A 27163-nucleotide genomic window follows, 5' to 3' on the forward strand; every position below is an offset into this window, starting at 1 on the left:
ACCTGGCAACAGATGAGTCGCCCCACCGATAGCCACAGCCATCCTTTTCAACCGGCCCGGGTCCCTGCCTGCTCATCAACAGGGCCTCCCATCAGAGCCCAGGCTCAGGTCCTTGCGGCCAATGGCTCTCAGCAAGGTTCCCAATGCTCTCTCTCTGACTCTTACTGCCTTCCCGGACATATACACAATATTCCTGATCGTTCCAAATCCCTGAATTGCTCAGCTGGAGCAATCCATTACAGCAGGCCCAAGCGTTGGCCTCACAGTCTCCCAAGGGCTCTCCTTCCCGGCTGTTTGCCTCTATTTCTCCGTCATGTATGCTCACACTGGCCCTCTCTACCACCTGCCTTCTCTCCCGTTACTTAACCTCCGTCTTTCTTTCTCTTCACCTCTTTACTTTTTCCTTCTCATTTTTTGTTTTCTCTCCCTTTTGCCCCATGCAGGCTACTCATTATACTGCCTATTTAATTGGATGCAGGTACAAGGAGCTGTTCCCACCGTGGCACCATTGAGGTGGCTAACTGATCTGGCCACCTCCGCATTTGTATGTGCTCCCCAGTTAACTGCAGGGTGAAATGCACTCATGCACACCCATGCCCAATCAGAGCCTGCTCCTTCTTTGAGGCACGATTATTTCAAAACTGTCCACATTTTGTTAAGCCATGGATCCGCTATACCACCCACCTCTAGTTTATACAAGATCAAATTCATTTGCCAACTATGTGTCTTCTTTTAAGCATTTCTTGCTCTACACTTTGACTTCAATTTTAGGGTTTGAATTTCTGGATTTGTCATTTATCTCTTTCATCTGTGGTTTTGAACTTTGAGAAAACAGGAGATTGAAAAAATAACAATATGTCAGCGTGTCAATGGATAAAATACTGCATTGATTAGACAACATGAAGAAAATCTGTAGTAGAAAAGTATGCTATTGTGCTTGACTTTATTCAGCAATGTTTTCAAGTCAATGTCAGTGCTGTCCAGCATACATTTAAAAAAGTTTAAGATTAGCAGAGGAAGAGAGCTTGCTGGAATTTGGGACACTAATAAAAATTAAAAGTCACCATGATAAAGAGATTTTAAGGACCTGGTTGAAGCCCTGAACACTAATTAAACTAAACTGGAGTGGTAGAAATTGTAGAAATAATGTTAATGTTCAATATAAAGGAAAATGCTGAAAATTGCATTTTTGAAAAAGCTATGGGGCGGCACGGTGGCGTAGTGGGTAGCGCTGCTGCCTCGCAGTTGGGAGATCTGGGGACCTGGGTTCGCTTCCCGGGTCCTCCCTGCGTGGAGTTTGCATGTTCTCCCCGTGTCTGCGTGGGTTTCCTACGGGCGCTCCGGTTTCCTCCCACAGTCCAAAGACATGCAGGTTAGGTGGATTGGCGATTCTAAATTGACCCTAGTGTGTGCTTGGTGTGTGGGTGTGTTTGTGTGTGTCCTGCGGTGGGTTGGCACCCTGCCCAGGATTGGTTCCCTGCCTTGTGCCCTGTGTTGGCTGGGTATTGGCTCCAGCAGACCCCCGTGACCCTGTGTTCGGAGTCAGCAGGTTGGAAAATGGATGGATGTATTTTTTTATTGTAATTTTATATATTTTTTTCCAGTTAAGCATTTTTTGTATTTGTTTTTTTCTTATTGTTTTTAATTTTTTATTTTATACTAGCTGCGTAAGCCTGTGTTGTAAAAAGCCTGGGCTCTTAGAAATTATTGAAATCGTCAGAAAAAAATTGAAATGCAGAGTCGGCTGTTTCGTTTCGTGGACGTGTTAATACCTCATTCTTCTTCCGACACATTAACTTGGGGCCACCTTCCTGGCTCTTTGAGCTTCATGAGGTAGCCTCACACTTCCGGGCCGGACAGAAAGACACACACACTTCCATGCATAGACATTTATATATAAGATGTGTTTTTTTTTTTTGTTTTTTTTTTGTTTTTTTTAATTAAAAAAATTAACTCAAAATGTATATTGTGCCCTGGATTTTTCTGACTACAAGTATTTCCCAATTTTGGCATTGGGCTAAATCACAACAGCAAACAACAGTAAACATGAAGACTGCAACCATTTCTTTTGTTTTCAACTCATCTTAATTTATGATGACCAGAAGCAAACTAATAAAGTCATTGATAATTTCCAGACAAACATCCCATCTCTCACTTCCAGAATCCATTTCTCCTTTACCGCTCTTCCTGGGTGATTAGTACCTGGTGTGAAGATAGGTGTTTATCCTGCTTCTGTTATCTAAACTGTATTCACATAAATCAATTGACTTGTTCATTTAGTTAACAAAATTCAGTTTCATCAGTTGGAGGGTTGTTAAACACTCAAGTTACTCTTAAATTTCTGAGGTTTTGGGTACTACGGATGACCCCATTGCTCTCGTTCAAAGGATTTGAGGTAATTTTCCTGTGTTTATTAACATCTGTTATTTGTTGCTTTTATTATATTTGTCATTTTATCACATTTGCTGCTTTGTTTTACTTTTCACTTTTTATTGTTGGATATCAGTTTCTCTTTCTTGTTACATCTCAATAAAAGGAGGATATTAGGTGAAAAAGGACCAGATGATGAAACACTGTCAGAACAATAAGCCAAAAATCAATGCCGAAAAGTCAAGCTATTCTTTATGAAAGCCCTGGCAGTGCCCAGAGTTGTAGTCAAGTAATCATAACAAAATGTTTCTTTTAGTAAGATGAAAGTGAGTAATAAAGCACATGCTAGCAAGATGTTTCGTTTACATCCAAAAACGCACAATATGACCTTTATGCCATCGCACAGCTGATGTCATCATGTGTCACAGAGCAACATCCTGACCACCATAAACAAAAGGAGTCACTAACTAGCTACTTATATAGGTAACTGATAGTGGCAATAAAACATTAATGATATTTTAACTATGTGAAAAATGTTGTTAACCTATAAGATAAAAAACCTTAGATTTGTGTTCTCCAATGTACAAGCCATAAAAAGAGCCCCAAAAAGACGAAAATAATTACAGGAAAGATCGTAAAAAATTCAAAAATAAAACCAATTCCTAACATTTCCTTTACTCTCTGGAAATCTATTTTGTTTAGCTTAATCCCGCTTGAACTTTCAGTGGTGTAGCTCAATATATTATTTGGCCCCAACAATCTGAAGTGCGGTTGGTCCAGAGTTGGATGGTCAGTGGTCAGCGCTGTGATCGTGATTTCTGATTTTCCTCTTTACAGTGGTTATACTTTTATATTCCCCCCAATGAAGCCTGCTGTGTAAATGCTCAGATAGTTCTTTGAAAAATCTTTGAAAATCCCTGTGACCTTCTTTAGAGGGATGGATTGGATTTCTGAGTGGGAGGAAGATGTGAGGTTTTGACTTAAGAATTGTCCAAAAACTGACTAATAAAAAATTTGATCACAAGAAGTTAAAAAAAAAATAAATAAATAAAAGTCACTCAATCACCATTGTAGTAAACATGCAGTGCCATCAAAGTCATAACAGGTGCCTAGAGTACAGCGCTTTTATATTTCACAAGTCAGCTTGTTAAAACACTGCATATCTTTTCACATAAAGATTCTCCGGCTGGAATTTGCTTTGCCTTTTATATGACAGTTGAAAAATATTTTTGCATTTACTGTAGTGAGACCCTTAAAAAAGAAATCAGTAAAGAGGAGTCACATGCATACCAGTCAGATCCCCATATTATTGCAGTAATGCCATTTATCCAAAAAGAAAGTCATTGACTTTCTAAATATACAATACATTATATATATATATATATATATATATATATATATATATATATATATATATATATATATATATATAATATATATATAAAATACTATATGTTAATGAAAATATTCATACTGTACCTATAAAGTGCTAATTAAGTGTGTAATATGCTTACGTTTTAGAACTCATTAAGACTGTGCAAGTATTTGGTAATCCCGCTATATGCTTGAATCTGTTTAAAACTTAAATGTTATTTAAGAAGATGGATTACAATCCACCTATCCATCCATCATTCAGTTCTGATTTATTTGCTCACCCATGATGAACAAACATGAGATCAGCCAAGACAGACACACACCCACATACTCATAACACACACTTGTTCTGCCAGTGAACCTTTCATATGCACATGCAAATCAAAAGGCATCCCATTCAGTCACACTAGCTAAGGAATACATGCACAGGCTAAAAATCCATCCAACTATGTCCATGTCTATTAATAATAATAATAATAATTCTTTGCATTTATATAGCGCTTTTCTCACTACTCAAAGCGCTCAGCAATTGCAGGTTAAGGGCCTTGCTGAAGGGCCCAACAGAGCAGAGTCCCTTTTAGCATTTATGGGATTCGAACCGGCAACCTTCCGATTGCCAGTGCAGATCACTAGCCTCAGAGCCACCACTCTAATGGCTTGAAGAGCAGGAGCCTATCTTGTTATAATGATTTTGAGAAAATGTTGCACTTATTTCTGTACTGTGTATTCTCACTACTATCTTATCATTTGATTCAGTTATTTTGGTTCTTTTGAATGACGCCATTTTGTTACTCTTTCAGACTCAGTGGCCATTTACTGATTAGCAGTGGGACTCGGTTGCCATCGTGTGATTCCAGGGAGTTGCAAATCATGATGTTATTGCTTGAAAGGTATTTAGGATGATGATGCACTCCTCCTGGCAGCCAAGATTTTGGATTCAATCCATAAACAAACTTACACAGCACTACGACTGATCCTTTGTGTATATATTTGACATTTTTTTTCTTTAATTAATGTGCTGGTCATGGTAGGTTCAGTTCACTTTTTGACCTCAACATATTATTTCTTAACCATCATTTTTGTCTCCTCCATCTCTTGGTCATGCTAAATTTTTTTTTCCTCTGCCTTAATTTGTTTTTTGTCGGAACACCTGCCACCAGCTAGAACCTTGTGGATGGGATGCCAGATCAAAGCACAGTGCAGTCATACTCAGATTTTCTTACATAAGAAACAAGAACTGGAACCCATCATTTATCAGGGCTTGACATAAAGTATAGATCTCTGCATTTTTCCCAGTTGATTCTAGGGTCCATCAGGGGTGTGTTTTGGCTCCCATTCTGTTCAATGCAAGCATGGAATGGGTGTTGGGCAAGGTTGTGGGGGCCAGTGGCTGTAAAGAAAGATTCGCTGATCTTGACTTTGCTGACAATGCTGTGATTTTCACAGAGTCAATGGAGGTTCCAACTGGGGCTCTTGAGAGACTGAGCGAGGAGTCTGAGTGTCTGGGCTTGCAAATGTCCTGAATAAAAACCAAGATCCAGGGCTTTCTTAGGAACAGCCATCAGCAGTATGTCTGTCTGCGGAGACAGTGTTGACCTTGTTGAGAGTTTTAATTACCTCTGCAGTGACATTCATGTGTCTGGCAACTCTTCCTATGAAGTCAGTAGATGGATTGGGATAGCATGGGGGTTCATGAGGTTGCTGGAAAGGTGTGTGTGACGCTTCTGATATCTATGCAAAAGGACGAAGGTCCAAGTCTTTAGAGACCTGGTGTTTCCTGTCTTGCTATACGGTTGCGAGATATGGATGCTATCCAATGACCTGAGATGAAGACTGGACTCCTTCAGTACTGGGTATCTTTGGAGAATCCTTGGGTTAAACTTTGTGTTGAATGAGCAGTTGCTCATTGAGTCCCAAATGAGGCACATTACCTTCATTGAGAGGGAGCATCAGTTACGGCACTACGGCCATGTGGCGTGATTCCCAGAGGGTGATCTGGCTCTCGTGTTACTCATTGTTGAGGACCCGAGTGTGCTGGACCAAGCCAAGGGGATGCCCACGTAACACCTGGCTGCTGTAGATAGATAGTCATTTCTGGAGGGTGGGACTGGACCGTGTGTCTGCCTGGGAGATTGCCAACCAGGATCCCGAGTTGTTTCGTCATGTGGTGGGTGCAGCAATGCGCTGTACTTGTGTACACTTCCCAACCTGACCTGATCTGACCAGACATGAACTAGAAAATTAGTGAACTTAATATATATAACTGAAAAGAGGATCTATGTATCGAGCTGAATACAAAGAGGGGTGTATGAAAGAATGGACTCACAGCTAAATGTCTTACTTTTCACCTTTGCTATCCACAGCTATTCATTTTTTTCAATCAGACTCTACAATGGGGTGTACCAAGCTTAGCAGTACTATAACTTCTCTTGTTCAAAAAATTTCTCAGTTACCACAGTGCTTTATTCAGTATTCATGATGTGTCCTTTCCATGCTCCTCCTGGTATTAACCAATACCACATTCTTTTTTGAGCACCCACTAGTATTTCTGACACATTATTCCAATGTTTTCAAACTTGATATTTATTTGTGCTCATATTAATGCTATAAAGAGTCTTACTGCATATGATCCAGTGTGAATGTTGTTAAACAGTAAATAAATATTAGTAGTGCTACCTCGCAGCTTCAGCAGCAAATTTTCTAATCTCAGCCCCCACCATCTATATGACATCTGCATGTTTCAAGATGCTCTTAAAGATGTGTGTGTATGTGTGTGTATATTTGTGTGTGTGTGTGTGCATTTGTGTTAATTGATTGGAACTTCTTAGTTGGCCTGCTGTGAGTGAGGATGATCTGTGATGAACTGGCATCCTCTTGACAGCTGGCTCCAAACCTGGGCCTATTTCTGCCAACATAGCACAAGACTTTATCAGTGGTTTGTTTTTTTTCTCTAAAATCCCATTTTCACTTTGTCATTCGGGGATATTGAGTGAAATTAAATAATATAGTATAAGGCTGTACCACAACAAAATGTAAAAAACATGAAGGGGTCTGAATATTTTGAGAAGGCACTGTACATAGTCCCACTCTGGTGAGAGCACAACAAACTACAGGAATTGTGAATTTAAGATCTGAAAGCACTTTTGAACATAAGAAATTTGACAAACAAGAGAAGACTATTCAGTTCATCAGGCTTTTTATTTTGGCTCAGCGGTTCATAAACGTTTTTTCCTTGTGACCCTATTTTGTCTTTGTTGCATCTTTGAAACCCAAAATCACTGCCGACCATCATCCCCCATCTGGACATTGATTATCATCACCAGCAGTCATCCTGCTTCATCTTTGAAGAATTGCCACCAGCAGTCATCCCTTGTCCCCCTTAGAGAATCGCAAACACAGGTTATAGTGGAACAATTGCGTTTGCTTAACTGCCCGTGGTGACCCATCACAAGACAAACCATAAATAGTACAAGACCCTTTCCCATGGAATGAATCAATGCAGACCAAAAACCAAATTCAGACAACAATCTACCCATACTTTAAGAATCTATGGTTTAACTAAGAGCTAAGCTGTCTCACTATCTTATCAGAAACTTCTTAAAGGATGCCAAGGTTTGTGCTTCAACTATAGGACTACATAGTTTATTCCAGATTCCCACAAACCTTTTGAGAAAAGATGGGCTTCCTGGCTTTACCCTTAAATCAACATCTGAATAATTTCCACTGGTGTCCTCACATACGCCATTTTTCCATTTATTCAAAATAATTAATCTGTATCTGTTTTATCAATGCCTTTGAAGCACTGGATTAGATGGATTTTGAGAATCTGCTATGTTGCAGTATGTAAACTACACCCATAGAATTCATTCATTCCATTACTTAGAAGACTGGCGTCCTTCAACATCTGCAATAAGATGCTGCAGATGTTCTATCAGACAGTTGTGGCGATTGCCCTCTTCTACGCAGTGGTGCGCTGGGGAGGCAGCATAAAGAAGAAGGACGCCTCACGCCTGGATAAACTGGTGAGGAAGGCACGGTCTATTGTAGGCATGGAGCTGGACAGTTTGACATCTGTGGCAGAGCGACAGGGGTTGCCACAGCGGATCATCTTGTTCCATATCTTCCTGTCCTCTACATCTTTCTATGTCACACCAATCACCTGCATGTCCTCTCTCACCATATCCATAAACCTTCTCTTAGGCCTTCCTCTTTTCCTCTTCCCTGGCAGCTCTATCCTTAACATCCTTTTCCCAATATACCCAGCATCTCTCCTCTGCACATGTCCAAACCAACACAATCTTGCCTCTCTGACTTTGTCTCCAAACTGTCCAACCTGAGCTGACCCTCTAGTGTACTCATTTCTAATCCTGTCCATCCTCGTCACACCCAATGCAAATCTTCACATCTTTAACTCTGCCACCTCCAGCTCTGTCTCCTGCTTTCTGGTCAGTGCCACCATCTCCAACCCATATAACAAAGCTGGTCTCACTACCGTCCTGTAGACCTTCCCTTTCACTCTTGCTGATATCCGTCTGTCACAAATTACTCCTCACACTCTTCTCCACTCACTCCACCCTGCCTGCACTCTCTTTTTCACCTCTCTTCCACAATCCCCGTTACTCTGTACTGTTGATCCCAAGTATTTAAACTCACCCATCTTCACCAGCTCTACTCCCTGCATTCTCACCATTCCACTGACCTCCCTCTCATTCACACACATGTATTCTGTCTTGTTCCTATTGACCTTCATTCTTCTCTCTAGAGCATATCTCCACCTCTCCAGTGTCTCCTCAACCTTAACCCTACTCTCACTACAGATTACAATTTCATCAGCAAACATCATAGTCCAAGGGGACTCCTGTCAAATTTCATCTGCCAATGTGTCCATCATCATTGCAAATAGGAAAGTTCTCAGAGCTGACCCCTGATGTAATCCCACCTCCACTTTGAATGCATCCATCGCTCCTACCGCAGTCCTCACCACTGTCACACTTCCCTCGAACATATTCTGTACAACTCTTACGTACATCTCTGCCACTCCCGACTTCCTCATACAATACCACAGCTCCTCTCGAGGCACCCAGTCATATGCTTTCTCCGGGTCCACAAAGACACAATGCAACTCCTTCTGGCCTTCTCTAAACTTCTCCATTTCTCTCAGAGCAAACATTGCATCTGTGGTGCTCTTTCTTGGCATGAAATCATACTGTTGCATACTAATCATTACCTCCCTTCTTAATCTAGCTTCCACTATTCTTTCCCAAAACTTCATGCTGTGGCTCATCAATTTTATCCCCCTGTAGTTACTACACCTCTGCACATCCCCCTTATTCTTTTATTTTCTACTTTATTATAAATTATATTTATGCTGTTTATGTAAAACTGGAAAATAACAGAATATCTCTCTGCATTTAAAAAAACAGGTGAAAAGTTTAGAAAACATACACCTCTTAAAACTGACTGTTGCATTGACTTTATATGAGAGTAAAATGCAATTTTTTTCCACAAGGAATGGTTACATCCTAATTGATATAACTCTGTTACAGTATTTAATAACAGCCAGAAACCCCTTAGGTATTGTTGAATAAACTTACCTGTAAATGAAAGTTACTTAGGCTTTGCAGTTGGTATTATGAATCCAAATAAGGAATATTTTTATTAGAAGAATGGTTTGTAATACTTCTAATTATGCTAATAAACTAAAAAGAGAGCACAGCAGCAACTCTAATAATCTCATTACAGTGTCTCTAATCACATTTGACATTTCTTCAAGGCTGGCATGTAATAAGCCGTGTCTAGCTTAACTTAGCAGTGAGGTCTTTAAATAACAAACTTTGTAATATTTTACTCTTATTGTGTTTGCTCAGAAACCATCAGATGAGGGATAAACAATGCAACTGTGAGCATTATTAATAAAATAAAGAAAGAAATGTTAGCACCGGCCATTTTTCCTTATTTGAGTTGCTTGAAATAACTGTGGTGTATCAGTGTTTGCTTGTAACTGTTTACTGGCCTTCTTAGCCAGACTCGCTGTTTAACCCAGGCTTTACCAGTTGTTTCAGTTAATTACAACATGATTCTTACTTTGGTAATTTACATGTTCATAATGTCTCAGACTTAAAGGCTACAGACATCTTTGTAATACAGAAGTCCTTTCATTTGATCCAGCATGTCATTAGAGTTACACTCATGCTGGGGTGCTCATTAGAGTTAATTATTTCCTGTGGATGTGAACCTTCTGCACCTTATATTAGAGACTTTTTGCAGTTTCACTTCATTTTTGCATCTTTTTTGATGTTGGTACTCAATTAATTTGTAAAAACTTCCTAGCAATTAAAAACTGGAGTCTGATTAAAGACGCTCATATCATTTGGTGTTAAAATAAACAGTGATATTTCACATGTATTTCTGAGTTCTTTTGAGCTGCAGATGCCCACCCCTATTGTTTCTGGTTGCTGTCTTTAATAGTAAACCAAAATTGTTCTCCAAACAATTTGTCAGTGGTGCATTTGGGAATTTATTAATAACTGTGTTAAAATGACAGCTAATACTGTTCCTGTTCTGCCTGTGAAAGAAGAGCTCAAAAAGACAAAGGGTTAACAATAAGAGAGGAAAATGTAGTCAGACAGGCAAAGTCTACCATCAAGGACACACTAGCCATGGTAACCAAAGCCCAATGCATAAAGCAATAATTAAAAAAAAACCAAAAAATGTAAAGTTGTTCCCCAAAGTTTTTTTTTCCCTTCTTCTAAATACACCAACCGTACCATACTGTACAATTTTCTGAGCCCACTTAATCCTGAGCAGGGTTACAGTGGAGGGTGGAGCCTATCCCAGAATACATAGGGTCAACGTACAAACAATCTTTGGACAGGGCGGCAGTCCATCGCAGGGAGAATACACTCACACACATTCTAGGGACAATTTAGTGTTGGCAGTCTACCAAAACATGGGGGGAACATGCAAACTCCATGCAGGGAGGACCTGGAACACAAAACCTGCTCTCTATACTACAGTACAACTCAGGAATACTACCTATATGCCACCATGCCTCCCAACAACTACACTAAACTACAGTACTTCACCACAAATCCAAAAATGTACATTTTTGCAATTTCATCCCATGTTGCATTTTCCAAAAATCACACGGCAGTTTCGAGGCATTGTTATCAACAACAATGTTGTCGCTGCCGCTCAACATGCCAATGCAAATAATCAAAATGCAGATTCAATAGATCACAATGAATCAATAATTCCCATCCTTCGTACCATCACTATACATTCCTTCCACAACTTCTGAACATTCCTCTCCAATTTCTGGTCTCTCTGATTTTTTTTAAACTAATTAAAGATACCAACAGATTTTCACCATAAATCCAAAAATATACCAAGACTAGTAGGTGTCCACCTTAAATACAGTACAATCATCTTGATGATGTTATATGTTGCATTTTCCAGTATCACATAGTGGTCATAAGAAGCTGTTGTTAACAGCACTATCATGAGGCCTGCCATCAAAATACAGATACAAAAGGTGACCCAATAACATCATCAAAATAACAATAAAAAATAATTAAAATTGTTAAAGAGAAAACAGAAATGCACAACTTTTTTACTAGCTAAACATACCAACAGTATTTCACTACACATCCAAAAACCTGGACAATGCCTGGATACCTAACACTCTTAAATGACTATCAACTATCCAGCAGCCATACCACCGGCAATTCAGAAGAGGTTATCCACCTGAAGCTAAGCCTGTTCAGGCCCAGCCAGTACTTGGATGGGAGACCATCTAGGAAACACTTGGGTTGCTACTGGAAGTGGTGTTGGTAAGACCAGTAGGGGGCCGTTACCCTGTAGTCTGTGTGAGGCTCCTAATGCCCCATTGCATTGATGGGGACACTGTGCTGTACAAATGCCGCCGTCCTTCTGATGACACATAAAACTGAGGTCCTGTCTCTCTGTGGTTATTAAAGATCCCTGGACACACTTTGTAAAGAGTAGGGTCATTCCCGATGTTTTGGCTAAATTACCCACCACAGCCTGGTCATTCTGGCCCCCTAATTATCCCCCATCTCTGATTGTCTCTCTCTCTCTCACCACTTTACCACCTAATAGCTCATGTGAGGTTAGCGCACTGGGGAAAATGGCTGTCACTGAATCATCCAGGAGGATGCTACACATTAGTGGTAGTTGAAGTGGCTACCTATTAACTATGGAAAAAGCACTTTGAGTAGTCAGAAAAATGCCATATAAATGTAAAGAATTATTATTACTACTACTACAATATAATAAAATGGTGGGGTCTGTATGTGTTCCGTCTCTGAGTAATCTGATTGGCCAGTTTGGCTTTGATGATGCAATCAAAATGGCACAATCAAAGATGGACACATACAGAGGTAATGCCATAGGAGGCACGCTGACAGTCACCTTCAAAGACAGGAAGTGTAAAAGATAGGAGGCAAACAAGGTGCCTTGAAAATAAAGACAGAGTCTGAAAAGCAGAGAGAGGAAGTGCTGGTCAGGAGAGGATCAGATATCCTGTACAAGACATTTACTCTGAAGCTTTGGTTTCTGTAATACTACAGTTTTCTACTTTATATATTTTCAAATGTGAAACAACTGCCTACAAAATTTAAAAGTCATCGAGGAATTGCGAAGAAGGTACATGTACAGCAAGAGATAGCAAATATTTTAAAATTTATTCCATTAAAAGTATTCGATGGGTAATATAGCTGATGATCATCTAAACATGTTACATTGTCAAATACACTTAGTCCAATGCAGGGATTATAAATGTAAAATATAATTTTTATCACTGTACCTGTCTATAATTCCACATAGGTCTATTTGTAAATCACTGAAATTTCCAATTATTCTTTGCTGCACTTGGATAAGATCAATAGGATGGTTGTCTATAATGATTAGCCTCATGCATCCTTTAAAGCCGGCAAAATCATTCTGACATTCGTGGCTATTGATACCTTCAGGACAACCTATGGGAAACATGAAAAACAAGATAAAATCATGAGACATGAAAAGTGAACATGTATAAAAAGCAGTACAGTACCTACTCTGAAAAAGTGACTGCACAACGACACTAAGGAGAGTCTCGTTTCTGCATAATTAGTTGCCAACCCATTCTTTGCAGGTGCATTTTTACCATGCTTTGGTGTCCAAAAAATATAAAAATCTAAAGAATCTGAGAAAATGCTTTGATACATAGAGTAATTACTGCACCTGAAAAACTGGCTTGACTACAGAATTCTCGACTAAGGACTTGGCATTTTGGTGAAAAGTGTGACATTTAAAAGTCAGACGTTCTGGCCAATGTACCATATTATTTCTTGACATTTACTCTGCAGCTTTGCTTTCTGTAATACTACAGTTTTTATAATGTATATATTTGCATATGTGAAATAACTGTTTTATACATTTATTCTGTTATATACGTGTATGGTAGTATAAACTATATATATAAATGTACTGTATAAATACAGATCAGGGACCTGCACCACAGTCTGAGTAAGGATGCACATTTTCATTTCAGTTCATAGAAAGTTCCCTAATTATATTTACTGACCTGCATTCATTTTATGACTATTCTGTAAGAAACTGCAGAACTTGATTACATGTGTTCTGAATAACTGACAAAAGCAAAATATATTTTTGAATTTTAAGCAATTTTTAATTTTTGACGAAACTGCATGTTAAGGGTTCTCCTCTCTTTAAATTATTTGCTAATCAGCCATTCAACCCTTCATTTCCAAAAGCCATTTAACCACATACAGTGCGGTATAGACCTGGAGCCTCAGGTACCGTCTCCACAAAAGACCCCAGTCCATTACAGTGTGCACTCACACACTCTATCATACCAGACCAATTTAGAGTTAGCAGTTAATTGAACCTGAATATCACCGTGGGGGGAAAAAACAATGAAAGCAGAAAATAACCCACACTGACTCAGAAGAAGTGGACAAACTGCACAGACAGAGAGCAGAGACATTAGGGTAGGAACCAAATCCCAGTCTCTGAAGATGAGGCAATAGTAATAACCATTGAGCTATGTTGCCACTCATTTGCTAATCCATAGTCATGAAAGTAAAAAGAAAAGGAAGTAATAAAAAAAATCAAATCAGAGAATTTTGAAGTAAAACAGCTTTATGCAACAGATGGAATTCTTTTACTTGGCCATTTAGAAAATTACAAGACTAAGCATAAGATGGGCAGAAAATGCACTCTTCTCTACTAAATGAGACAACAGCAGCAATATCATTATAAATGCACGCCCTTGTGCAAAAAAACAGGAAGATAAAAAGTGTAATTAAAGAAAGGGATCAAACTGATACATCTGCACTCACATTGTTATTATGAAACACTAATCCAGTCTGTTCCTGTTACATCAGCTCCTAATAATTTAGCCATAGTATGTAAATTTGAGTATCTGGATTATTGTAAAATTGCTTACCTCCAAAGTAGTAATGACTTCCTGAATGCATATGAAATGGTGACTGGGCATATAATGCATTTGAAACATCTTTATCAATAATTAAAATTAAACGGTTTCTCCTTCCACTAAGTTCTATTGAATGCCATTGGCCATCACTGAGAGCCACTCCTACAAAGAAATGAAAAAAAAAATTAGGTAAATGCAGTTAAATGGAAATTAATACTTTAGGTCAATATTGTTAACATTTATGATTAAAAGAAAATATTTTAGTTAAGGTGTGTGCCAGAACGGAATAAGAGCTGCTGGCACAAAGAACACCACAGGAAGAAGCTCCACAAGGCCCCAACTATACGCAGAAAGGTTACAGAATAATATTGCACATAGCTGTGCTAGTTAGTTAGAAGAAATGTCACTATGGACGGTAAGGTACTGTATATGATCATGGAGGCTGCTAATGAGTTCAGAAGTACAGAAGTAGAAGAATACAATAACAAAGTGGATTATCCTAAATATTAGCTATGAGGCATCCTCATTTCCAGAGACTAACTGAAGAAGGAGTCGTCAATGAGACAGAAAGGGGTTTAACTGCAGAGAGAGTGAGAGAGAGACCAGAAAGTGGAGATGAATGTTCAGAAGCTGTGGAAGGAATGTATAGTGATGGTACAAAGGATGGGAAATGAACCAGTTACCCCCAAATATAAACATGTGTCTAGTGTGCAGGATGGCCCACAGAGGCAAGTGGGTTGTGTTATATCCCTTCCCTGGAAGTACGTGTATGTATGTATTAAAAATACATACAATACATACAATACATAGCCGCCTTGGTTGGTATGGGGACCACGGGAACAGAACATGGAAGCTCAACCCTATAGGGGCCTGTGGTCAGCACCAGGGGGGTGCCTGGATGCCTGAAAAGCCCTGGACGTCAGCACTTCCATCACACCCGGAGGTGCTGGCAGAAGGATTACCAGGGACACCCAGGAGTGCTTCATTGGGAGGCACCTGGAGCACGGCCAGGTGAACATAAAAGGGGCCGCCTCCCTCCATTCGTCAGCTGGAGTCAGGTGGAAGAGGACAGAGCTCAGAGGAGAGGACTGGAGGCGGTCGGAGAGAGAGGCATTGGAGAAAGAGGCCTGGACTTAATGGTCCTTGGTGCAGGGGCACTGGGTTGTGTGCACACTTGTAAATAATAGTATGCATAATAAACGTGTGTGTGGTTTGAAACCATCTGTGTCTGCCTGTCTGTGTCTGAGCAGCACGCCACAGTATGTGTATATATATAAAGCTCAGGAATAAAAAAACTATTTTATGATACGTGATTCTTTTTTCTCCCTTCGTGGATCTCCAGCTGCAAATATGCAAACCGTATCACAGACCTTCTCTTCCATTCATATACTGTATATATATTAGTGGCACGTGGCTGGGGGTGGTACCCAGCCAGGACGCCTAAGAGGACCGGAGGAGGGCTCACGTCTCCTCCACACCATGAGGGGGTGACCGCCCTGGTTGCTTTGGGGGCCACAGGTGCAGAGCTTTGAAGCTCAACCCTGTAGGGATCCGTGGTCACTGCCAGGGGGCACCCAGATGCCTTGGCAGCCCTGGACCTCAGCACTTCTGCCACAACAGGAAGTGCTGGGGGAGGGGGGGGGAGGAGCAGGGACACCCGGAGTGCTTCCGGGGATACAGTCGGCACTTCCGCCACACTGGGGTGTGTCGGTGGAAGATTGCCGGAGCACACCTGGAACACATCTGGGGGACAATAAAAGGGGCCGCCTCCCTTCATTCAGGGCTGGAGTCGGGTGGAAGAGGACGAGGTCTGGAAGGAGAGAAGGAGGCGGTCTGAAGGAAAGGCAGTGTGGAAAGAGGCCTGGACTTTGGGGGTGATTGGTGTTGTGTCACTGGGTTTGTGCAATTTATTGACTTGTAAATAGTTGTAAATAAATGTGTGTTGGGACTTAATACGATGTCCGTCTGTCTGTGTCCGGGCTGCTTTCCACAATATATATACAGTATATATACACACACGCATACTCACATATACATATATATACAGTATATATTGTATATACATAAATGCACACACACCCCTCACTGGGACAAGAAGGGATGCTGTCCCTAACAGTCTTGTCTCCTTTTGTTTCCTTCACAGTGCCAAGAAGATGCCCAATGAGGGCAACTGAGTCAGAGAAGCCCCTTCTGAACCACACAAAGCAGACATTCCTGAAAGGGCAACAAGCAGTGTGGAGCTCCCCAATGCTTGACCCAGCCTTTAGAGAGACATTTTAAGGCCGATTTTCAAGGTGAAATGCCTTTATTACAGTTGCTGCCCACCACATTAACTATTTCTTTTGACCTCATAATAATATTTGCTTTGTGCATTAAACAGGATGGCTTGGTTGGTGCCCCAACTTTTCTATAGGACTCTGTCAAATAGGTCTTGTAGACCACAATAAAAAGAAATTATACACACACACAGACACACACAGAGTGGATTCAGAAAGTATTCAGACCCTATCAATTTCTGTGCACAGTATTGTGTTGTTGATTTAATTTTATATGCATACATTTATCATTTATGCCCATCAGTGCATACTCAATAATCCATAATGACAAAGTGACAACATGTTTAAGAAAGGTTTCCAGATTTATTAAAATTAAAAAACTGAAATATCTCATTTCTATGTAAGTTTTCAGACCCTTTGCTGTGCCACTCAAAATTGTGTTGCGGTGTATCCGGTTTGCTTTAATTCTCATTGAGATGTGTCTAAAACCTGATTGGAGTCCACCTGTCTCAAATTGAAATGATTGGGCATTGTTTAGAAAGGCACACACCTGTGTATATACAGTAACATCCCACAATTCACATCGCATGTCAGAACAAAACCCAAGCCATAAAGTCCAAGGAACTCTCTCTAGGTCTCTGTGATCAAACTGTGGATCAGTGCAAGGGTATAAAACCATTTCTAAAGCTTTGAGTGTTCCCAAGAGCAAAGTCACCTCAATATATGTGAGATGGAATAATTTTAGAACCACCAGTGTTCTTCCTAGATTTGGCAGTCTGAACATACTGACTAACCAGGCAAGAAGGGTCTTGGTCACTGTGGTGACCAAGAACTCAATGGTCATGCTAACATCTCAGCAGCACTTTATCAATCATGTGTGTATGGTAGTGTGGCTAGAAGGACGGCACTCTTGAAATTAAGCTTTTTGGGCAGAACTCCAAGTACTATGTCTGAGGAAGATCTGACATTGCTCATCACTTACCTAGTACCACCCCTACGGTGAAGGATGCTGGCGGCAACATCATGCTATGAAGAGTGCTTACCATGATGGTTGGAATTGAGGGAAGGATGAATGTAGCCAAATACAGAGAGATCCTTAAAGAAAACCTGCTCCAAGGTGCACATGACCTTAGACTGGAGCAATGGCTCACCTTTCAGCATGACAATGCCCTGGAGAATACAGCCAAGACAACACTGAAGTAGATTTAGGACAAGTCTCTGAATGTTCCCAAGTGGCCAAGCCAAATCCCAGACTTAAACCCCATAGAACATCTGTGGAGAGACTTGAAGATGGCAGTTTACGGACGCTTCCCATTCAATTTAGTGGAGCTTGGCAGCATCTGTCATGAAGAATGCAATTAACTGCCCAAATCCAAGTATGCAAAGCTGTTTAGAGACCTACCCAAGAATACTCGAAGCTGTAATTGCTTCCAAAGCGGCTTCAATAAAGTACTAAATTAAGGGTCTAAATTCTTAGATGAATAAGAGATTTCAATTTTTGATTTTTAATTTTTCACTTTGTTATTATGGGCTATTGAGTGTAGATTGTTGGGCAAAAAATGGGAAATCATTCTTTTAAAATTAAATCTACAATACAATAAAATGTGCAGAAAGTGAATAGGTCTGAATCCATTGTATATGTAAACACACGTGTACATTAACAATAATATTCTTTTATATACTTTGGCATTTATTCTGGGTTTAGAGATGGTTATAATTATAATATTTAGAAATTCAAAACCTCCAAAAGTGCTACCATTTTGGAAATTCTGTTCTCTGAGCAAGCACTTTATTTAGGAAATTCAGTATAAACAACATACAATGGCCTTTTACATTTGATGGCACTTCAGATTACTTTGAGTCCTAGGCTTTTTCTAATTTGTGGAGTTTAATTTCTCTCTTTCTTCAGGAGTTTCTTTCAGCTTCATTCTATTACCAAAAACCACAAAGATAGTTCTAATTTTCCATTGGTGTTTCACTTTCTATTTGCTGTTTTTTGATGGGATAGCTAGATTTCCATGTTGAAAATTTTCTGCCAGGATCATGTCAGGCTCTCTGAGACTCTAACTAGGATAACTGGTTTACACATGGGCTATCATACCTACTTTTATATTTTAAAATGTTATCTTAATATTGAGTTTTAAAAAAGTATTTAAAATACATAAACATAGTTTACAATGACCATAAACACTTTCATTAATGTATTATGTTCATTAAATTAAATGGTACACTATATGAAATTACCCTGGGTCATTCATTTAAAAAATACATTGACCTTTAATGCTCAAGTGCATCTGCTCTTGGTGCTATGTACATTCTTATAAACTTGCACCCTCTCACAATCTGTATATGCAAAACACTCTCAGTATGTACTACCTATATTCACTTATTGACCTTCTTTTCTGAAGCAACAATCAGACATTAGTTTATTTCTAAATGTTTAACTAGTGGGTGACACAGTGGCTTAGCAATCAATACAATTATCTCATACTCTGGAGCCTGGTTAGAATCCCAGCTCAGTCAGCTTCTGTGTGGAGTTGGGACTCTCTCACTGTGTCTATGTAGGAGTTTACATGATGTTCTGATTTCTTTCCCCATCCCAAATTTCAAGTGGACTTGCAACTTAGGTAGGTATTTAAGTGAATGTGCTCTGCAATAAACTGATGTCTCCACCAGTATTTGGGTTTCTACTTTGAACCAGATTTTATCTGGATTGGTTTTGACCTCCCAGCATCCTGCAGTGAATTAAAAGCATTTGGAAAATAAATGAATGAGTGAATTCAGCAAGCAAATTACTGGAAGTAGTGGACTTTGTGCTTGTCAGTTTATTTAAATCTGTTTTTTTTATACATGAAATCAGAGAAGAAAGATTCACAGAGTAACAAACATAAAATGGCAAGAGACAAACAGTATCAGGAAAACAACACATACAGCATTTATTTAAGGAAAATGACTTTGGTACTTGGAAGAATGCCTTTTAAAAAATGTAAAAGCGGAGGCAGTGTATCATGGTACTGTGCACTTGTGTTGTAAGTATATCTGTACATTTGAATTTGCATAACCTGACAACATTTTTAAACCTACTTAAAAATACAGGTTCAGAGTTACAGGAGTCTATATAAGCCATGAAATAAGTTCACATATACTTGAAATCCATACATGAGGAAAAAAGCTTAAAGTTTACTAAAGTATTCTACTGGTAAGGAGTCAGGAGTCATATATGGCATCTTTAAAATCCAAGGATGAATATTATAATTGGTTCTAACAGTTGTTAATGGCAGCTGGCTGCTTTACACTGCTGTCTCACACCTCTCTAGATCTTGGGTTCGACCACTGACCCCAGCCACTGTGAGGCTTTTTCATGATCTTGTCATGCCTTTCTGATTTCTTCTCCACCCAGATCCTAAATTATATTCTAAGCAGGATAGATAGATAGATAGATAGATAGATAGATAGATAGATAGATAGATAGATAGATAGATAGATAGATAGATAGATAGATAGATAGATAGATAGATAGATAGATAGATAGATAGATAGATAGATAGATAGATAGATAGATAGATAGATAGCATAATTTTTGAATATAATAGTACCAGTATAATATGAACAGACTTTAGGGAGGAATCTGGTAACACTTTTATGCACCAGTTTTCTAGAATAAACTATTAATATGGCTGACACATGAAGTTGAGTTGATAGAGCTAATGAGAATGATACCTACTTATTAGATTCTAAAATGCAATAAGATTCTGACAGCATCTCAGAGTGCTCTGTTGCCTCAATTACATATTTTTCATCATGTTGAATCACACTGGCTAATACAACATGCATAACTGACTCTCATCTATTTATCTTCTCTCTCTCTAAACCCATCCTTCCAGTTTTCAGACCTACTGCTTTCCTGGCCTGTTTGAAGAGAGAGTGAGATGAAGACACAAGACAAGATTACACAAGCATCTCCAAATTCTATACAAATATATTATAAACAGCTCTATTTGCAAAAAGTGCCATTTGAAGCCCAGCTGCACAAATATTGAATGGAAAAGGTAATGCAAAATTCAATTTAAATGCAAATTAAATTTTACTTGTACGGAAAGTGTATCTTCCTTCAAATTTTCTTCTGTATCATTGTGATCTTTTCTTTATTGGTCTCTCAAATTAATGTTTTCATTGTTTATTGTGTGAATTTCAGATGGCACTTTGTTTTGGAATCCTGTTAACAAATGTCTTATTCGGTATGCTAAGTTCATTTTCTTTAGATTACTTTTTTTGTATATTTTCCTAAATCCAGTAAGTGTCTATCCATCCTTTCACTTTGTCTGAAGCTAGACAGAGCCCTTCCTAGTAACATTTAGCACATGACAAGAAACACCTCTGGTTATCCTTTGCAGACCTCACACATACACAAGCATGCACTCATTTAGTTGTCAATTTACCCAGTTTTCTTATCTTGGAAGTATGACAGAATAAAAGAATATCTGGACAAAGGGAAAATAGCAGATACCACACAGATTAAAGTAAGATGTGGACCAACAAACTTATGAAGTAGTAACTGCAAGTGCCTTGCAGGATTATCTGGCATCATGTCCAGGATTGGTTTAGTAGCTTTACTCGGATAGAAGGACAAAACAAAGGCATATTGGGGCTGGTGACCTTATTTTGGAATGTGTTTATCCCCCATAAGTTAGATGACAGCATCCCTGAATCTCAGCAACCATGCTGTAGGGAGTCACTATTCCTGTACTACGGGACTTCCACTTCCAGGTTATGCCCTGGCAATGGAAGTACTCCCAGGTCCGACATAAAAGGCAGCTGTTCAGCCTCCTTCAGCTGAGTCAGAGACCGAAGGAAGAAAGGCAACACTCACTGGAGGGAGGTGGATGGAGAGAGAAGAGAAGAGAAGAAAAAAATACAAAGAAACCTTTTGTGAGGGGTATTTTGTAATAAAACACTGTTTTGAACCCATGACTGTAATTATGTTGGTTGTTTCCAGGATTTGGGGCTCAGTGGGGCCCCCTGTCTGTCACAAAGAACAAACCACTGAATCACCAACCTACCAGGAATTTATATTCAAGACAGGTCCACTACAAGCTGGTAGACTACTGTTACACATGATACAATTAAAGAGACACAGGTTGGTGTTGTGAGCATGGAATGTGCTCGAAAATGCTGCACAGGCAATGCAGACTGAGAAATGGGAAAATGTGCCACGGGAATGATCAGAAAGTACAGCCAGGGTCCAGCTGAGGTTCAAATACCAAAAGATCAAGCAAGAAACAATCACCAGATGTTGATAGACCATAAAACAATTTTCAAAAGACAGGTAAAATCCTTAAATCAAACTAACAAAGTTCTGTTGCTAACTAAATCTAATACTTGCAAAGTCTGCAGTTTGAATGTTAGAGTTTACCTCGATGTTTAGATGCTGAGCATTGTGTGTTACCAGCTTGTACAATGATAGTGTGATGACGTCAAAGGCTAGGCTCACAAAATATTACTCTTAAAATCTACATGACTGGGAATAGGTTTCATTACCATGAACAATATTATCACCACCATGAAAATAAAATAGAAATTAGCAGTGCCCATACAAACAATCCACAACTAAATGTTACTGTGAAATGTATCAGCAATGGTAAAAACTAATAACAAAAAAGAATAATTAAAAGTAATCCAGGAGACAATCAAAACAATGTTAATGACAGTAAGGGCACCAGAGTAAGAAAGAGAGAGAAAATTCCTCCAGAGTATTAGAGGGGAAGGAAGCCCAGACAATGCCAGGAGAACATTATGGATGGCAGACAGCACTATAAGGTCTTTAGCTATAGAAACTGGAGCTTGGTTGTGTGTTTTAAGGGTAAGTTCATGGTGAAGTAATACTTAATCATTAAAAGGCAGCACACTGACCACTATGTATAAATCATGTTTTTTCGTAAAGGAAATGAGATGCAGGTTAGCTGCCACAAAGAACCGGGTCTCTTTAAGGTCTCATAGCTGCAGGAATGCTGAGGTTTCTCTAGAGGAATCTGTGGCCTGGAGTCCCTGTCACTACCTAACAGAGTATGAAGTAAGGAGAAGAAAATGTTCAAAGAATTACTGACAAGATCATGAGAGATAGCAAATGAAAAAGAAGAGATACTGTAAAAAAGAGTGCTGTGATGATACTGAAGGGAAGTGGGAAAATGGGAGAGCTACTCCACCTGGTACACAAATGCTCAGCCTTTTGTCTCAGTAAAACCAGTGAGGAAGTTGGGTTTCATTTCTCTTTTGTCTAGTGTGTGTGTGTGTGTGTGTGTTTTTTTTTTTTTACTTTATGCCCTACCTTTGTTTATTTGTTGCTTGTGCAGTATATTAACTTTTTTACATTAGGCACCCCATTTGGTATTATTTACAGTGTGCAGAAATGCAACATGGTCATCCTGTCCTTTAAGTATTTTATATACAGTATACATAGACTGTATGTAGGGAAAACTGGTCAGGCACTGTCCCAGCGAATGAACTCACATAGATTTTATATTAATCAGAACAGTTTTGATCTTCCGGTGGCAGCACACTTTAACAGTATTGGCCACAGCATAAAGTATCTGAGGGTCACTGTGCTTATAGGTAATTTTAAGACCCAACAGGAGCGGAGAGAATGGCAATTCAAACTTATGCTTAAATTCAATACTCTAGAGAAAAGCCAAGCAAAATGACACCTTTTATTGGCTAACTAAAAAGATTACAATATGCAAGCTTTCGAGGCAACTAAGACCCCTTCTTCAGGCAAGATGTAAACAATACTCTACAAAATGGTCTGAATAGAGACAAGAGTTTTATGACCAGATATGTGGACTAACGGACTGACTGACCAGCTGACTACATCAGAGGCCTAGGTTACAGACAATGCACTTAAAAAAAAAAACCTTACAGCACTTTCTCTAGTAATGGTTATCTTATCTCTGCATTTTATTCATTCATTGTTCTCTTCTTTCAGGGTTAATTCATCTAAGGTTTATTAATTTTGCTAACATTTGAACAAAAAGGTTGTTAAGATGAAAGAAAAAAATCACTTTGCTGTCCCAATATAAGCTAGAGAATTTTTCAGTTTCTTTGTTACACCTTACCTGATGAAGGGGCCTTAGCTGCCTTGAAAGCTTGCATTTGTAATCTATTTAGTTAGCCAATAAAAGGTGTCATGTCACCCTACTTTCACCTATACAGTATACAGAATGCACATGGATAGACTGATGCAAATTTGAGAGCCATCCTGTTGAAAAGTAATATAAAAAGAACACATTCAAATTTTCTAACTAAAATATACTGTAAATAACTACTTTAGATAACTATTTTTATGTTTACTTAAACATCTGAGTAATAGCAACATAATGCACATAGAACATGCTGCTTGCCTTAGGCAAAGCAAAATAAACCTGAAAATGATGGTTTCCAATTAAATGTGAAAAATGCAGCTGTTAAAATAATTATGAACAAATAGACCGCAGGAAACTAGTGACCCCTGTGTTTTACTTACATTTTGCAGCAGCCTTACATGTTAACTTTGTAAAATAATCAGTAATTATCTATATTAGTGTGAAGAGACTTAACTAATATCAGTCAAGGAACAGTGTACCAATTAATTAAAACTTCTAAAATGGAAAAATAAAGCAATGAAGGAAGATTTAAATATACCAGAAACAACACGAATCTGCTAGGCTAAAAGCTTGTTATGCCTCAAACCCATTCTGGCTACAATTAGTTCTATACAACCTTGGACCTAGAGACTAAATTTTTGGTGATGTGCTGTTCTGAACCAACGTAAAAAACAATGCAAGGTCAAGGCTAAAAGATTGATTTTGTGTTTTTATCAGTTGGACTTTTGCCCTGCCCAGGGCTGGTTTGCCATCGTCTGTGTTATACTACTGGGATAAACTATTTCATGTGATTCTGAATTCAATAAGGAAGATTCAATAATCACTGGCTGTTCATCAGTGTTAGTTAATGGAAATGAGTAATACACATACTGACTTTTATTTAGTTCTACTGCTAAATCATGTCTGCCTAGAAAATTACCTCAATGGATATGAGGATTTTCAAAAGTTCACATGTTGTAAATGCTCAGTATGGTAGAGATTACTAACTGACTTTTGTGCCTATACTTTGGGGCAACACTGCAAGACACAGTGGGAAGATCATGAACAAGGATTTGACTTAGTACCAATATTCAGAAATAGAAGCAAGGAATGGATCATGGAGACCTTGGAATTATTATCATTAGGGGAAGCGAAAGTAAAGAAAGCAGAATGCTAACAGGAGGTTGAGGTCAACAAAACCATGAAAGGAATAAATACAGAAACAAAAAATACAACTGTTAGAGTAGCTGGTAACACCTGTCTATATAGAAAGCACAGTCAATATATTGCTGAATGTATTGTAACACCATGGACATGAATTAGTGGATATCAATAAGAGCTAAGTGAAATTCCAATACTGAGATACCAACAAGTAGTGCTGGGAATTGTCAGGAACACCTCAATACTTTATTTCACAACAGGATAATATTACAATGTAATGTTTTTCAGTATATTACATAGCAGTTTACTACTGCAGATTTTGAAATGTATTAATTCCTTTTTAATTTGATTAGAGTTAAAGGGGAAATCAAACTTATATTGGCATTAAGAGTCATGTATTACATAAAATTACATTAAAAAAAACTTGCATTCTTTTATTTAATTTAAAATTTCATCTAATGTTAGCTCTGGGTGATTCCTTGTGAGATGAGAATTCTGTTTATAGTGGGGCTGTTGGATAGTAATTGAAAATAAAATGTTTATTATTTAAAATATACCATTTTAATATACACAAATTTGCATTTGTAAAAAACTTCCTGAAAACCGTTCAGATCAGTAAGGCTAAGGGAAAAAAATTGCATTTTGCTGTTCATCCCCTTTCCTTTTACTTCTAAGTTAATTGAAGTTTGGTGATGGGGCCAGGTCAGGTTAAGTTCAGATTCTAAAGAGTTCAAGAAGAATTGATTTTAGAAAGGTGTCTGTATGTTATGTCTGCAAAGGCCTATGTACAATGATAATTTCTGAAAAAAATTACCTATTTTTTCATACAAGTCTCATCACGTGTATCTTGTTACAGAAGTATTGTTTTTGGACCAGTTTGGCCAAGTACTTATCTCCCTATCCTTTCAAAAACAGTTTCATTTACTGTATACCCAGCAATAAGTATTATAGTAACTATTCACGAAACCATGATTTTTGTAGTCTGCTCCGCTTAGTCATAGAACAAGCCTTATTGATTCTAAATTGTTGTGTGAGTAGTTTTTGAGATACATCATTTATGTAAATATACATGTACACCTAACAGAGGCATACACATGCACTCACACACTAAAGAAATTTAAAAGTGAAAATAACTGACAGCTTCTTTGTCCTACTACAGCAGCATTTCTCAACCTCTAAGTATTTGCGACCCGAGTTTTCATAACATTTTTAATAGCGCCCCTCTAACGTTTTTTGAAACCCTAATAAAATTGATTCCTATATTTTTTGCTGCCGATACACCACTACAAGTTTGAAAATTTTCCTATAAATAGCAAAATTACACCACATATGGCAACATTCGCACCCCCTTTTTTGTTACTAGGGAGGCGCACCCCACAGTTTGAAAACCGCTGTACTAGAGCACATGCTGGATGATGAAGAGAAAGAAAATGCACACATACACACACACTTAAATCTATAAAGTTTGACTTGTAGAGAGGCTTTAAACTACTCCTGTAACAGTATGTCTATATATGCAGCACGTTTACTTCACTTGAGCCAATGTGTCAAATTAAATATTATTTTAGTTGTTCTCTTTATTCACTTTCCTGTTTATTTTACTCTACATTTGTTGGTGTAAACAATATACGTTTATGTACTTGATTGTATATTATAGTTCAGTACAACAAATTGTATTATATTGTGAAGTCTTCTGTTGCATTATTTGCTACATTATTACTAGAATGAAGTTACTAGAATGGAAATACTGCATGGATCATACTAATTTTTATTTTAAATTACTAACATTTTTCTTTTTGCTTGTTAAAATCCATTGCAGGTCAGGCCAGATTTATACTACACTCGATTTTTTTGCCAGTCAAGACAAGGCCAAAGTGCCCACAGAATGCAGGTGAACACCTCAGCCCTTTGTGATGATCCATTTCAGCTGAAGGATTCTTACACAAAAATTCTCATAATCTTCTCTGAGCAACAGGTCAAACAAGATTATTTGTGTCTTTTATTAATTTATTTTGTGTCTATGTAAAATTCCAAATCCAAAAACAATTATGTTCCAAGAGCTCTTAAAAGCTGGAGGGGAAAAATAGTCTTAGTTTGTAGTGTTGGTCAAATTATTAGAATTCCATATGGTAATGATTTAAACTGCAGTTTGGATATTGAACAGTTTCCATGCAACAATGTGAAAAACAAAATAAACCGAAATCTTTGACACAAACATTGACAGGGATGTAAGCATGCAATAATAAAAATGCACTGCTTCTAAAAGTCTCATAGATGATGTAAAAAAAACCTGATACTTATTTTCTGTAAACTAATGATCTTTACATATAATACGCTATCGTGGCTGTTCGTTTGTCAGTCCAGGTTTTTAAATCACCTGTAGCTCGAAAACCATTTGACCTATTGAC

At 38.5% G+C, this 27163-nt stretch overlaps 1 protein-coding gene across 1 annotated transcript in view; it reads right to left on the reverse strand.

Moving 5' to 3' along the window:
• The window catches only part of cntnap3 (contactin associated protein family member 3), a 603541-nt gene that overhangs the window by 167425 nt on the left and 408953 nt on the right, over nucleotides 1-27163 (reverse strand). The window contains exons 9-10 of the mRNA XM_028804840.2: nucleotides 14216-14365; nucleotides 12572-12743 (exon numbers count right to left, since the gene is read on the reverse strand). Of these exons, the coding sequence (XP_028660673.1) occupies nucleotides 12572-12743; nucleotides 14216-14365 (322 nt within the window). The remainder of the gene's footprint in view (nucleotides 1-12571; nucleotides 12744-14215; nucleotides 14366-27163) is intronic.

Source organism: Erpetoichthys calabaricus, chromosome 7 (genome assembly GCF_900747795.2).
Source record: "Erpetoichthys calabaricus chromosome 7, fErpCal1.3, whole genome shotgun sequence".
Lineage (NCBI taxonomy): Eukaryota > Metazoa > Chordata > Cladistia > Polypteriformes > Polypteridae > Erpetoichthys > Erpetoichthys calabaricus.